Here is a 13122-nt window from a genome sequence, read left to right as displayed (position 1 = left end):
GGCCCTTCATAGTTTTGGAACAGAAGAATTCCACTTTCAAAAAAGTGAATTGTGTTTTGAATAAGAAAAAGCCCACCCTGACAAGTGCATGGTTTCCTATCAAACATTTAGAGGGAGAAAATCTTTGTTCATCTCTACGAGCTCCAATTCTTCATTAGATAGTCATATGAATGAAGTCACCCCCTCACTCTAGGTCCTACATGCAATTCCCAAGATTTAACACTAGAGGGTAGCAAGCACAGTACTATAATCACAAGGGTGTTTTAGGTGCTTATCAGTGACATTGTTTAGAGATGTAATTTCAGTTACCAAGAGTGACTGCAGAATGGTGGAGAGCACAGAAGACACAGGAAGGAATTGATGAACTTGATCATCTCAAAATTTTCCTATTTTAAAAATTAATTTACTAGCAATCAGGCACTGCTGACACAGCATCCTATATGATTACAACCCTATACATAGATACTTGTCCCTAAAATGTTTACAGCTCAACACCACTAACAAAGAATTGAGAAACAACTAAGTTTCTCTAGCTTTTATGGAAAAGAAACAAAAGTCATTCAACATCAACAAATTGCCTAGTGCTCCATTACACTATCCTGAACTACAGGTCTGTACACTGCTAAAATGAGTGAGATGCAATCATCTGTACAGGGAACATGCTGTACAATGTGCCTGTACAGAGGATTATGCAAGCATCCTTCCCTTAAGTGCATTTACAAGAAATAAATTATGCTGTGGCTTTTAAACAGCAAAATGCCAAGATCATGCACCTAAGAAGAAAAATCTCGCTCCGACAGTTAACTTTCATTTTAAAAAAGACATTATGTTTATTTAAATTATAAGTGAACTAACAAAATAAGTGAGCTAAAAAGGAATCAATCCTCTTGAAAATTGTCTTAGTATCTCTTACCTAAGGTCTCTATTAGTCCATCCTCTGATCCATCTTCAGAGCCTCCCTCCACTCGTTCTCCTGCTCCATTCTCATCCAAAGTCACAACATCTGGAAGGCATGCTCTTGGCTGCTTTCCTTCAACAGAACTGGTTTCTAAGTCATTCTTTCGGTCTCTCTTATGTACTCTTGAGTGAAGAACGAGCTGGTGGTACGTTCGAAAGGCTTTACCACACTCTGAACAATGTGTGGGCTTATCTTTGTTCTGCGACAATTTAGAATCTATCTCCATAGAAGGCACTTCACGACCAGGATATTTGAATTTGTCCTGTGGCATATTACCAATCCTTGCAAAACCTCCACTTTTGCTTGCCTTAATCTTCCCCGTGCTTTCAGTTTGGCTCACTTTGTTTGCATTCCAAATTTCCCCAAGCTCTTCTTTATCAGAAGAGGAGTCATCATTGTCTGTACTTCCCTCTTGCCCTGGTTCTTTTACTTGTCCATGGCCAATAGCAATTTTACCTTTGGTTGCCAGTTGCCACGCCTGGTATGTACTGAAAGGATCTAACTCTGCTATCCATTTCACAGACTTTTCTTGTTTGCTATTGCTAGGAGGCATACATGGTTTTAAGTTTAAAAACTGCAAAAATTCTTCCCTGGGTGATCTATTTCCTTTGCCACCTCTCTCAGCTTGTGGGCCATCACCACTGGCTGCTGAATCTTTGGTATGTACTTTGCTGTGCTCAATTAAACTTTCCTTATTTTGAAATAGGAAGCCACACACCATGCAGATTTTGTAAGGCGATGTAATGGTTTCAGTTACTTGGTCCTGTACAACCTCATTTATTGTTACAGGACTCTCAGATCCTTGTGGCGTCTTGCTTCTAGACCCGGGCTTACCAGTGTGTGTTCTCATGTGATTTTTGAGGAACCAAGGCTCTTTAAATCTCCTTCCACACACACTGCACCAGTAAGTGAAAGAGTCCTTATGCTTCCTCATATGGGCCTCAACATCAAAAGCCTCATCAAATGTTCGCCCGCAAACCACACAGCTGAAATCTTGGCTATCCTTTTCATTAACATCTGACAGTGGCAAGTCAGTTTTCACTTGTCCTTTATCAAAATGGCTAAGGTATTCCGCTTCTACACGCAGAACTGCTGGTTCACAAAGCGTTGGCCTATGCTGTGTTAAAACATGCTTACCAAGATCTTCTGGGTGCTTGAAAGTCTGATCGCAAAACATGCAATCCAAAGGCATGCATCCTTCTCCTTGCATTAAGAACTTGTCTTGCAAGTTCTTGTATGAGATTGTGTTGGCTCCTTTTATCGGCATAGAGGCATCATTGTTCTCCATACGTGAACCAACAGTACTGGCTATACTATCTGGCCCATCCATATATGCTAAAAGAGGTTGAGTTGGCATATTTCCTTTGTAGATGTTAACATGGATTGTGGACGTTTTGTATATTGGAAATAAGGCCACTTCAATAGTTTCCCACCTGTTTATTTGCAAATGTCCAAGTCCAGAGGACCATCAAGAGAGGCTTGTGCAATGTTTTTGCTCATCTGTAGGTGTAGCTTTACATATGCAAGACAAAGTATTTATAGAAGTGTTCCATTAGTTCTCCCAGTGAATGTATTGAATTGCTGATGCTCTCCTTCAATCCTTTTCTGCTCCTTGAAACTTCAGAAAAGCTAGCCTGCTTATACATCCACATGTAAAAACTTCAAATCATCTTCTTCTTAAGCCCGAGGAAAGGCAGAAACGGATTAGCAGCGTCAAGAAATTCACCACCTGAGGGGAGAAGGTTCAACACACACACACACACACACATTAAGGACAAAAAAGGTTTGAATAAAATATTTCTGTTTAAAAACAAGCTATTTTATATTATTATATTTTATTGTACATTTTACATTTTAAGAATTTTATTTGTTTTAAAAAACAGGATGCCTCCAATATTCAGATGAAGTAAGAATGGCACTGTATTAAACTACTCACTTAAGTCACCAGACAACCAGGAATGGCATGCAGGCGAACGTATGACATTCCATAAAGGCAAGTGAGTGGGCTAGTGGAAGAGATAAAGATTTTGCTAGGTTTCTGTGCTGGCCATGGAGAACGTGAAAGTCCTTTCTTCTCCCCAACCAGTATGGAAATGCAGCAACGCTTGTGGAAAAAGTAAAGAATGAACCATTTCTCTTGGGCAGTTGACTGCATGTATGAGCTGAACACAGAGGAGGAAAAGCTCCTTCATCTGCACCTAGCATAACAAGCAAGCAGGCTGGCAGAGGAGCAGGAAGCACTCCAACAGGCATTCTGCGTATTTCCAGTCTGCAAAGTGTTGTTTTGTTGTTGTTACACTAGCCTGCTTTCTATGCATAAGAGGGGCTGGCCATCCATCCTCCTACCAACCTCTTTCATGGAGTCAAAAGCAGGCAACTCCCCCCCCCATTTCTAGGGTTAATTTACAAGGCTGACTTATAAAAAGTGTCTTCTCTTTTAATTCTTCCAACACACATATTTACACACGTACAGTGTAATCAATATTACTCTTCCTAGATATCCATGAAGATTTTATAAAAACCTACTAATAGCTTGTCCTGGTGTTTTTTTAAAATAGTTCTGTGTAATCCATGATTAAGGAAGCATAACACAGCTACTGAATTCAGATTTCACTACATATTTATCTTTAAAATGATGCAACTATCAAAGGAAGTTACTAATTTCTGTGAGGAAACTGCCCCAGGGAGTTACTGCAACGCTCACATTATCTTTTATACTCGTATGGAGGAAACTGCCTTAGTGAAAAAATCTAGTAAGTTATAATTAAGGTTCTTTCACCTCCAAAATCCTATCACTCTACATTTTCATTCTGGTGAAACAGAATTCCACTCTGTTACAGAGACTGTTGTCTCACACACAAACCTACAATTTGGCTCATTTTATGCAAGCCCTCGTCTCACAAAAGTGAATGAACTTTCAATGTTAATTTTAAGTGCGAGTAAAGCTCTTATTCATGACAATATGCAACATCTGCTGTGGATAGTGCCCATCTGGCAGCCATTTTGAAGCCACACTTTCTGCTACTTCATCAGCCAGCCAACTCAGCAAATGGAGTTTCTGTCCTTTGGATTACTTAACAGCACATCTACAGCACCACTATCAGATAAGAGACAAACTAGAAGACTAATGTTAGTCCTAATATAAGATTGTGTGGGCAGCTGCATTTGTGTAATCCATTATAAAAAATTAACATCCTTGTATCTCAAGTATATGAAAGAGATAAGCAAGCAAAAGCAAAATTATTCTAATTGTATTGGTCCAGCTGAACTGGTAAACCAGCTTTGAAGGCACACATTTATTCCTGATAAAAAAATGGAAATTGAAAGCTGAACCAGTTGTACAAGGCCACATTTTAGCATAATTAAAATGGCATTTATATAGTGCTTCAGCTGAATTCTTGTACAACCCTGTAAGGTTGGGTCAGTATCACCACCACCTTATAATAACGTGGAGGAGGAAGCAGGGACCAAGGCTGGAAATAATGCTTTGAAGTCCACCTGATGAATTCACAGTGACTGAATTCAAACAGAGGACTATGTGCTTGTAGCTAAATCTCAGCCAATACACCAGCACATACAGTTCAAGAGGGACCAACTTCACCCCAGTTTGTGGGTCTTACTTGTATTTTTACCAAGTTCAGCTTTCTTTTCCTGTTCCGGGGTGGTGGTGGGTGAGACTTGAAAACCACCTTTAGATTAATAGATTTGGTCTAAATGGGATCACATGGAATGTTCTCTTTTTAATCTACACATTATATGGCACATTGATTCAACTTTTTCAGCAGTTTATTATTTATTTATTTATTTATTGTACTTATATACCGCCCCATAGCCAAAGCTCTCTGGGCGGTTTACAGTAACTAAACAGTAACAGTTGTTCTTAGTCCTACTTGCAACATTTCAGGAAGGTTGTTTACTGGCAATGCAAAGTCTGCTGTGCTGCTTAACTGCAGCAGAAGCATAGTATTGGATTACTGCAATGCGCTCTACGCAGGGCTGCCTTTGAAGACAGTTCGGAAGCTACAGCTAGTGCAAAATGCGGTGGCCAGATTGATAATGAGGACCAAGCGGTCTGACCACATAACACCTGTTCTGGCTCGCTTGCACTGGCTACCAATATGCTTCAAAGTGTTGGTTTTAACCTATAAAGCCTTATACGGCGCGGGACCACAATACCTGCTGGAACGCCTCTCCCGATATGAACCTGCCCATACACTGCGTTCTACATCAAAGGCCCTCCTCTGAGTTCCGACTCATAGAGAAGCTCGGAGGGTGGTAACAAGAACTAGGGCCTTCTCAGTGGTGGCCCCCGAACTGTGGAATAGTCTTCCCGATGAGGTGCGCTTGGCGCCGACATTGCTATATTTTCGGCGCCAAGTTAAGACCTTCCTCTTTTCTAAGGCGTTTTAATCTAATTTTAACTCAGTTTTAAAATTTGCTGTAATTGATTTTAGATTTCTTATTCTTTTATTTAATAATGTCATTTGTTATTTAATTTTGAGAATTGCATTATTTTATTGATGTATGTATTGCTATATTCGTGTTTTTGTAAGCCGCCTAGAGGACCTTTTGGCCATAAGGCGGGGTATAAATTTAATAAATAATAATAATAAAATAAATAGTAAAGAGCTAGCATGGCAAAATGGCTTCAGTCTGAGTGCAAGCGAACTAGGTACACACTTTTGCTCATAAAATTGCTCCCTCTTGCTTGATCTCTACTACTTGATGCAGTAGTTGTGAAAAGAGCTGACTTGAGTCATTACAGAAGTGAACATATAACAGTGATTCACACATGTTATATTCGCAGTAAGCCACAGATATTTTATTTAGAGTTAAAATGGCATACAAACGTTGTTGCATTAAAAAACATCAACACAGGACTGGTGTAGACACTAAGCACCAGATTGCTTAACCAAGGGAGAATACCATAGATTCCTGCATCACCTCCAGTTCCCATTCCCTTCTGGAGCACAAACTCTTCTTAGTCGGCCCAACATCGTCACTTAGTTTGTGCTCCAAATGGGAAGGAGAACTGGAGGAAATGCATGGATCCATGGTACACTTCCTTGGTTAACCAGGTTTACATCTTAATCCAGGATCCAAAACATATTATTAATAAGAACTGCTACATTTGTATCACATCTTTCCCACAAGAAGCTCAAGGTATATGGTTCTTCCACCCCTATTTTATCGTCACAACAATCCTATGAGGTACGTTAGGGATATGAGAGTTTGACCCAAGGTCATCAAGTGAGCCTCAAGACCGAGTAGCAATTTGGACATGGGTCTCTCAAGCCCTAGCCCAGCATTCCAAGCATACCACCACACTGGCTCTCTTGACTAAACCAAGAGAGTTCAGTCATCAATAGCATTATGCCCAGCAAACTTCAGATCAGGGATGGAGAACCTGTGGCTCTCCAGGTGTTGTTGGGACTCCATCTCCCCTGATCATTGGCCATGGGGGCTGGGCGGGATGGATGAAGACACTTGTAGTTCCAGCAACTTCTTGTGGGTCACAGGTTCCCCATCCCTGCATTACATGTTTGATACCTATTCTAGACAACATTTCTTTGCTTTTAGTCCCGTACACAGAATACAGCTTGAATATATATATCAGAAATGTGCAGTGTTCCCATGCACAACTGGTTCCAAATCTAAAATGATCTTGCCAAATATGCAGGTAGACCACAAATTCCTTGTGGTTTGAAATCCAGTGGTTTGAAATCCAGATGTTTTAGTTACTACAGAAGTAACACCCAAAACACCTGGAGGTTCGCCACTCATTTCAGTGTCATCCAAACCCACAATTCCACTCAGATCCTTTGTAATCCTTGATGAGATTTTTCTAAATGGGGTATATGTTAAGTTCAGGTTCAGAAGCTCCATTCTTGCACACAAAGAAATAAGCATGACAAATTAAAAACTCCTTAAAACCAAATTGCCACTCCAAAATTGGCATGTGTACCCACACACCTTTAGTGGCTCATACTCTAACATCTTAATTTTAACACAGAGTAGATGACAAGTCTTACAAGGGGGAAGATGTGACGACAGAAATGATCAGACAGTGACCCCAGTCTCTCTCCCACATCTCCCAAACAGGAAGCTTTTAGGAGCAGGAACTGAGCTTTTTATGTGGAAATGACACAAAGTACATCATGGACTGTATTGAAAACTGAGACTAGAAAATAAATGAACATGAGGATTTCTTGTATCCAATGCTCACTTCAAGCAGACAGTAACAGTTACTTTCCCCTTTAATACTTTTATTTATTCGGAAGTGGAACAGCCTACAATGAAGACTGAATATGAAAGAAGGCGCAAGGGTATGCCAAGTGTTGTGTGCTCTCATGCCATTTTTAAAAAAATGTACACCCAGAAAAATACCATTAAGACAAATTGGGATTATCTTTCCTCATTTTGTTGATAATTACTTTGTTTCTCTCGGGTCCACTGTGCCAAACCACTATCACCATGCAGTGCAATCAAATTCTTGCTTGTTTTAACCACAGAATTTGGGTTATGGCTTAAACCTCAAGTTCCTTATGCATCTAAAAGTGTAAGGGACAATGAATCAGAGTTGTGTGTCCACTTTCAAGCCAGAGAAGAGTTTGCTAAGAATTGGGGATCAAGGCCCACAAAATCCTCTCAATAGAGCAACTGTGCTAGGCATTAAGAGTGTGGAGTCAAGATACACAAGTACTCAGAAGGGTGAAGTTCATGTCACATCATGATGGGAAGTGGCAGAAACAGCAAGAGACACTGACACTGCTTCTTCCTCTCTCTAAACTGAATTCCAGTACTGAACAAAGCCAAGCCCCCTTCCACAGGCCTTTGGCATGTGGAGTAGATCCAAGGGAAGGGAAGGATCTTTCCTATCGCTTTACAGCAAACTTTGGAGAAGAACAGAAATTAAAGAGTTCTAAAAAACACACAATAATAGAGACAGAGTGAGGAGATTAAAGGGAATCTTTGTTCAGGATACACTTGAAATACCTGCATGAACTTTTTCCACATTACAGTGTCAGTCATGGGATTACCTTAGGATCAAAGCCAGAACTAAAAAGTAATGAGGCCTAACTTTCACTGTACGATGCCCATTAACTCAAATTTTTAAGAGGTGCTATTCAACTAGCTAGCATGGGTATAAATAGTTCAGCTGAATTTTTGAAAATAGTTTCACTACCCTATTCCTAAAATCTGGCAATCCGTTTGTGTGTACACACAAGGCATGGCATCATGCCCACTCCTGACAATGACACACATTTGTTGCCTACATGTGTTGCATCTGTGTGCGCATACATAAATGTAGGATGTCATCCAGCTTTTTTTTTTAAAGCAGTTTGAATTGCTTCCTGTTTTTCCTCAAAGGGAACCAATCATTCCTAGTGGTTTTCAGACAGGTGTATTCTGTCAAATGGCTAATTCTTGTTTTGTCTGCATTTCCTTAAATACTTACTATTCCCTTGGCTTCATATGTAACAAAAACACTTTTCCAAATTGAATTTAAGTCCATCCTATGATAATTGCACATTAAACTCATCATTTAGGAAAAAGCTACCAACATATCCTAGTAATGAAAAACATCAATGTTTCCTTAATTACTTCATCCAACAAGGACAATTGATTCCTCCCCCCCCCCCGTTACTTAAGTGTTTAACTATAAAGTACTAACAGCTTAGAGGATGAAATCATTTGCAGCCCTCACTGTCTGTCAGATGCGTGCTATATTTTCCCTCTGTAGACCTACTTAACTGACTTTTTCTTCCTGGACAATACTATTGTGTTTACAGACATTACCTTAGAAACTATTCATGTCAGCAGGACCTTAAATCTTAAACTAGATGTAAAGCTGTATTGCTTGTGTTGTTGTTCCAATACACAGAGTTCGGTCTGGTATCTTTTTGTTGAATAGTATGGGTTTGGAAGTTCTCTGCATAATCCAATGTCACCATTTGTACGGCAGAAGAAGAAAAAGTGGGGGGAATAATAATAATAATTAATAATAATAATAATACTACTATTACTATTATTATTATCGTTATTTATACCCCGCCCTTTTTCCAAACTGGAACTCAAGGCGGCTTCCAGCTTACAAACTGCAATGCTGTTTGATATTAAAATATCACTTTTTTCTCCGCAATCAGTTCTTGAAAGTTATGCATATATGAAGATACATTTTCTAATTTTGATGAGAAGTTACATTTATACTTTTAATAAACATAAACAGTCCAGTTTCTAGACAGCTTCAGATGTAAGATGTAATGCAATGCTACCTGGTTCAGATATGATTTCATTTTGTGTTAATGTGAAAACAGCACTAATTCCAGAATGTGGCACCTTCACAGAACATAATGCAGAACACTGCTGTTTCAGAAAGTTCTACAGAACAAACTGTGTTTCTAGAGTGTAGCTTAAGTTTGACATGGCATCCCTCTCTCATTTTTGAACTGGCATTGCAGCATTTAAAATCTCCCTGCTTAAACTTAAGGAACATTGAAGTAATTGCTTTAGGCTGCCACCACACTGCATCCTGCAAGAATGACATGATTTAATGAAACAACAGCAGTTTTACATGATCCATCCAAGTGTCAACAATGTTCCTTCAGTCTAAAGAGGAAATATTATGTTTTGCCTCACTATACTTGGTTCACATGGCAGTCTTTAAGACTAACACTATGTTACAGATGCCTTCCAGAGCTTGCAATTGGTGCCAATTCTGAATCAGTACAAGTAGTAGTCTGCAGCTAACAAGCCACCTTCCAGCCCTCTGCTTGTTGTACTCTAGTTGAGAAGAGCAGCCCTGCTGGATCAGACCAAAGGCCATTCAGTCCAGCATCCTGTTCTTACAGTGCCAATCAGATGCCTTTGGAAAGCCTGCAAGCCGGACCAGAGTGCAACAGTGCTCTCCCCATTTGCAGTTCCCAGCTACTGGCACTCAGAGGCATACAGGCTCTGACAGTGAAGGTATAACACTGACCTTATTGTAGGGCCTCACTTTTTCACACAGAAGAACAAGGACATTGCTTCCTAGCTATTTCCTTCCCTGTTCTCTTCTGATTCTAACAGCAAGCAAAATAGTTGACTTCAGAAAGGAAAATCGCTTGGAAGCAACTTCCTTGTGCCTCTCAGCAAGAAAGGGCATGGCTACTCTAGGGTGGGTAGGCAGCAGCAGCCACTCCAACTTCTGGGAGGCTTCTGTACAGGTGCTGCCTTATTAAAGACACAATGTGAGAGCCTATATTCACTAATAGGCAAAAACCCTTGCGGTTTAAGAATGTACCTATAGCCCACAGCTATTTCTATCAAACTTTAAAAAGCAGGGAAATTGGGCAGCTATAGTGAATGCACCAGTGGAGCAGGAGACCTGACCTCCTCTCTGAGATATTGTACTGCCCTACAAATTTGTCAAAATGCAAACACAATTTGGGTTGGTCTTTCACAGTCCAATCCACTTCCTGTGTAGCTTGGAAGAATTTGGTAACATGTGCCTCTGAGCATATGGTGAGTGGTGGCAACACTTGCCATCTCCAAAGATAGAGAATTATATTTTTGTATGTTTGTTGGTGTTCTTCTTACTTTGCTTCTTTCCTATGTTACTAATGTTTCTACAGAGAATCTAAACTAGAAAAGTTTATTTCCCTCATTATTCATCCTAGAAATCTGTGTCAAATTTATTTTTATTAATTTCAAAGCCTTTTTATTGGTCATTGTCATATGATGGTGAAGACAGCCTTTTTTCTGTTTCAGATTGGAGGTTATGTTCTATTTCTATTTTGGGTGCATTTCAGCGGAATCTGAAACTGCAGTTTGATGTAAAATCAGACTGATTACAATATGTTGCTACTTCAGCAATGACTCTAGCTGTTGGAAAAAAGACAATGCATATTTTCAGCCTGCTATGTTTAAACCACTTCATTTAAGGCAAGGTGGGTGCAGTCAATTAAAAACATAGATCACACCTAGAAGACGAGGGAGGGGAGGAAGATGAGGGAGGGGAGGAACTGCAGAGAGGGAGGACTGGAATGGGAGCAGGCAGGAGGGGGAAGGGAGGAGAAGGACAGGTTTGATCATTTGCATGTTTATTGAATACAGTGCGATTTACTCCCGTGCAATCATGCTTAGGATAGGTAAAAGTGACCGGGGGGGGAGGGAGGGAGGGAGGGCTGGAGTGGGCAGGGGAAGAGAAAGAAGGAAGAGGGGAGGAGGAAGGAAGAGGGGAGGGGAAGGAAGGGAAAAGCAGGTCTGATCATTTGCATGCCTATTGAGTTCAATGGGATTTACTCCTATGCAATCTTGGTTAGGATAGAAAAAACTGACCATGGGGGAGGAGGAGTGGAAAGGGGAAGGAGAGTATTGGTGGGGGGCAAAGGAAGGGGGAGGGTAGGGCAGGTTTGATTATTTGCATGCTTATGGAGTTCAATGGTATTTACTTCCATGCAATCATGCTTAAACAGGTAAAACTGACCATGGGGAGGAGGAAGAGGAGGGGGAAGGAGGGAATTGGAAGGGGATGGGGAGGGAGGCACAAAGGAAGGGGGAGAGAAGGGGCAAGAGGGAGGGGATAGGAGGGAGTAGAAGGGAGGGAGGGGATAGGAGGGAGTAGAAGGGAGGGAGGGTTTGATCATTTGCATACTTTTTGAGTTCAATGGGATTTATTTCTATGTAATCATGTTTGAAAATGGAAATGGACTGCCTTCAAGTCGATCCCCACCTATGGCAACCCTTTGAATAGGGTTTTCATGGTTAACGGTATTCAGAGGTGGCTTCACCCTTGCCTTCCTCTGAGGCTGAGAGGCAGTGAGTGGCCCAAGGTCACACAGTCAGTTTCATGGCTGTGTGGGGATTCAAACCGTGGTCTCCCAGGTCATAGTCCAACACTGACCCAGGGAAGGGGGTAGGGAGGGGAGGAGGAGGAGATTGGGTGGGTGAGCACTGGGCAAAAGGGAAGCCCCTTTCCTTTCCAAAAGGAAAACATTGTGAACAATATCATTGCTTTTCAGCATTTCCCCTACCTTTTTATTCTACAGCAGGCACATGTAGCCTCCCACCCAAATTTAAACCAAAGCTGTCCCTGGCCACATCCATACCAGGCCTTTATTTCACTTTGGACAGTCATGGCTTCTCTCAAAGAATCCTGGGAAGTGTAGTTAGTGAAGGGTGCTGAGAGTTGCTAGGAGACGCCCTGTTTCTCTCACAGACCTTCAGTCAGAGCGGCTGGCTGTTAAACCATTCTCTCAGGGGAATAGGAGTCTCCTCTCAGCACCCTTCACAAACTACACTTCCCAGGAGTCTTTGAGGAAAGCCATGACTGTCTCAAGTGAAATCAAAATCTGTTGTGGGTGTGGCCCCCTGATTAGCCAAGCCCAGCAGCTGTGAGGCTTTTAGAACACTGACAGTTGGTTCTTACTGAGCATGCCCCGTGTTATCATAGGCTGCCAGCCAAAATTTATTAAATTAATTAAAAATCAGCCAGGCATTTTTTTTAGCTTTTAAACTGCAGAAGATAAAGGTCAGAGTATGGGGCAAGGTCAGTATTAGGATTACAGGTACTCTGTGAATATGGCTGATTTTTAATTAATTTCAACAGATTATGAGAACTCTCAGAGAAAAAAGTCCAAAACAGCTCTGGGTTTTTTCTCTCTCTTTGAACTCTCTATTCTCTCTGACTGTTTTGTGTATTGGCATGAAAATTGAGAGGGTTGTTAAGCAAGTGTTTCTGAGTTCAGAACTATAAGTTTTGTAAGGTTTTGTTTTGAAATGAGTTTATGGGAAGCATCAGAATGGCATGGGGGTATTTTCAATTTAACATTGTGGAATGTGAAAAACCCACGCTGGCTATAGTATACAGCCACTCCTGTGGCTGTATAATCTGTTTGTATTCAGACATTTAGTTAGAAGTTCAACTGTGTAGATAAAGAATGTCAATTGGGAAAACACAACATTTTAGTCCAACACTGTTGTGTATTAAGCCTCTGCCTTATTAAACAAATTCCAAGAGCAATTAAGAGGCATTTCTGAAAAGTTAGCCAAATCACAATAGGTTCATACATCTCATTCAAAATTTCTAGTATTCCACAGTAAAACTGAGTAACAAATGCAAACTGATTATCTATTCTGCACTCAGCATTTAACATTTCATTAAAATTTGAGACATTACCATT

The 13122-nt window shown here is 40.7% G+C and overlaps 1 protein-coding gene across 8 annotated transcripts in view; it reads right to left on the bottom strand.

Moving 5' to 3' along the window:
* Window positions 1-13122, bottom strand: part of ZNF217 (zinc finger protein 217) — a 50856-nt gene that overhangs the window by 21169 nt on the left and 16565 nt on the right. For all 8 annotated transcript variants that reach the window (XM_061631234.1, XM_061631235.1, XM_061631236.1 and 5 more), the window contains one exon: window positions 914-2687. In XM_061631234.1, the coding sequence (XP_061487218.1) occupies window positions 914-2315 (1402 nt within the window). In that variant the 5' untranslated portion in view covers window positions 2316-2687. The remainder of the gene's footprint in view (window positions 1-913; window positions 2688-13122) is intronic.

This window comes from Rhineura floridana, chromosome 6 (assembly GCF_030035675.1).
Source record: "Rhineura floridana isolate rRhiFlo1 chromosome 6, rRhiFlo1.hap2, whole genome shotgun sequence".
Lineage (NCBI taxonomy): Eukaryota > Metazoa > Chordata > Lepidosauria > Squamata > Rhineuridae > Rhineura > Rhineura floridana.
The sequence above is the reverse complement of the archived record's forward strand: the minus strand, read 5'-3'. Positions and strand labels throughout refer to the sequence as shown.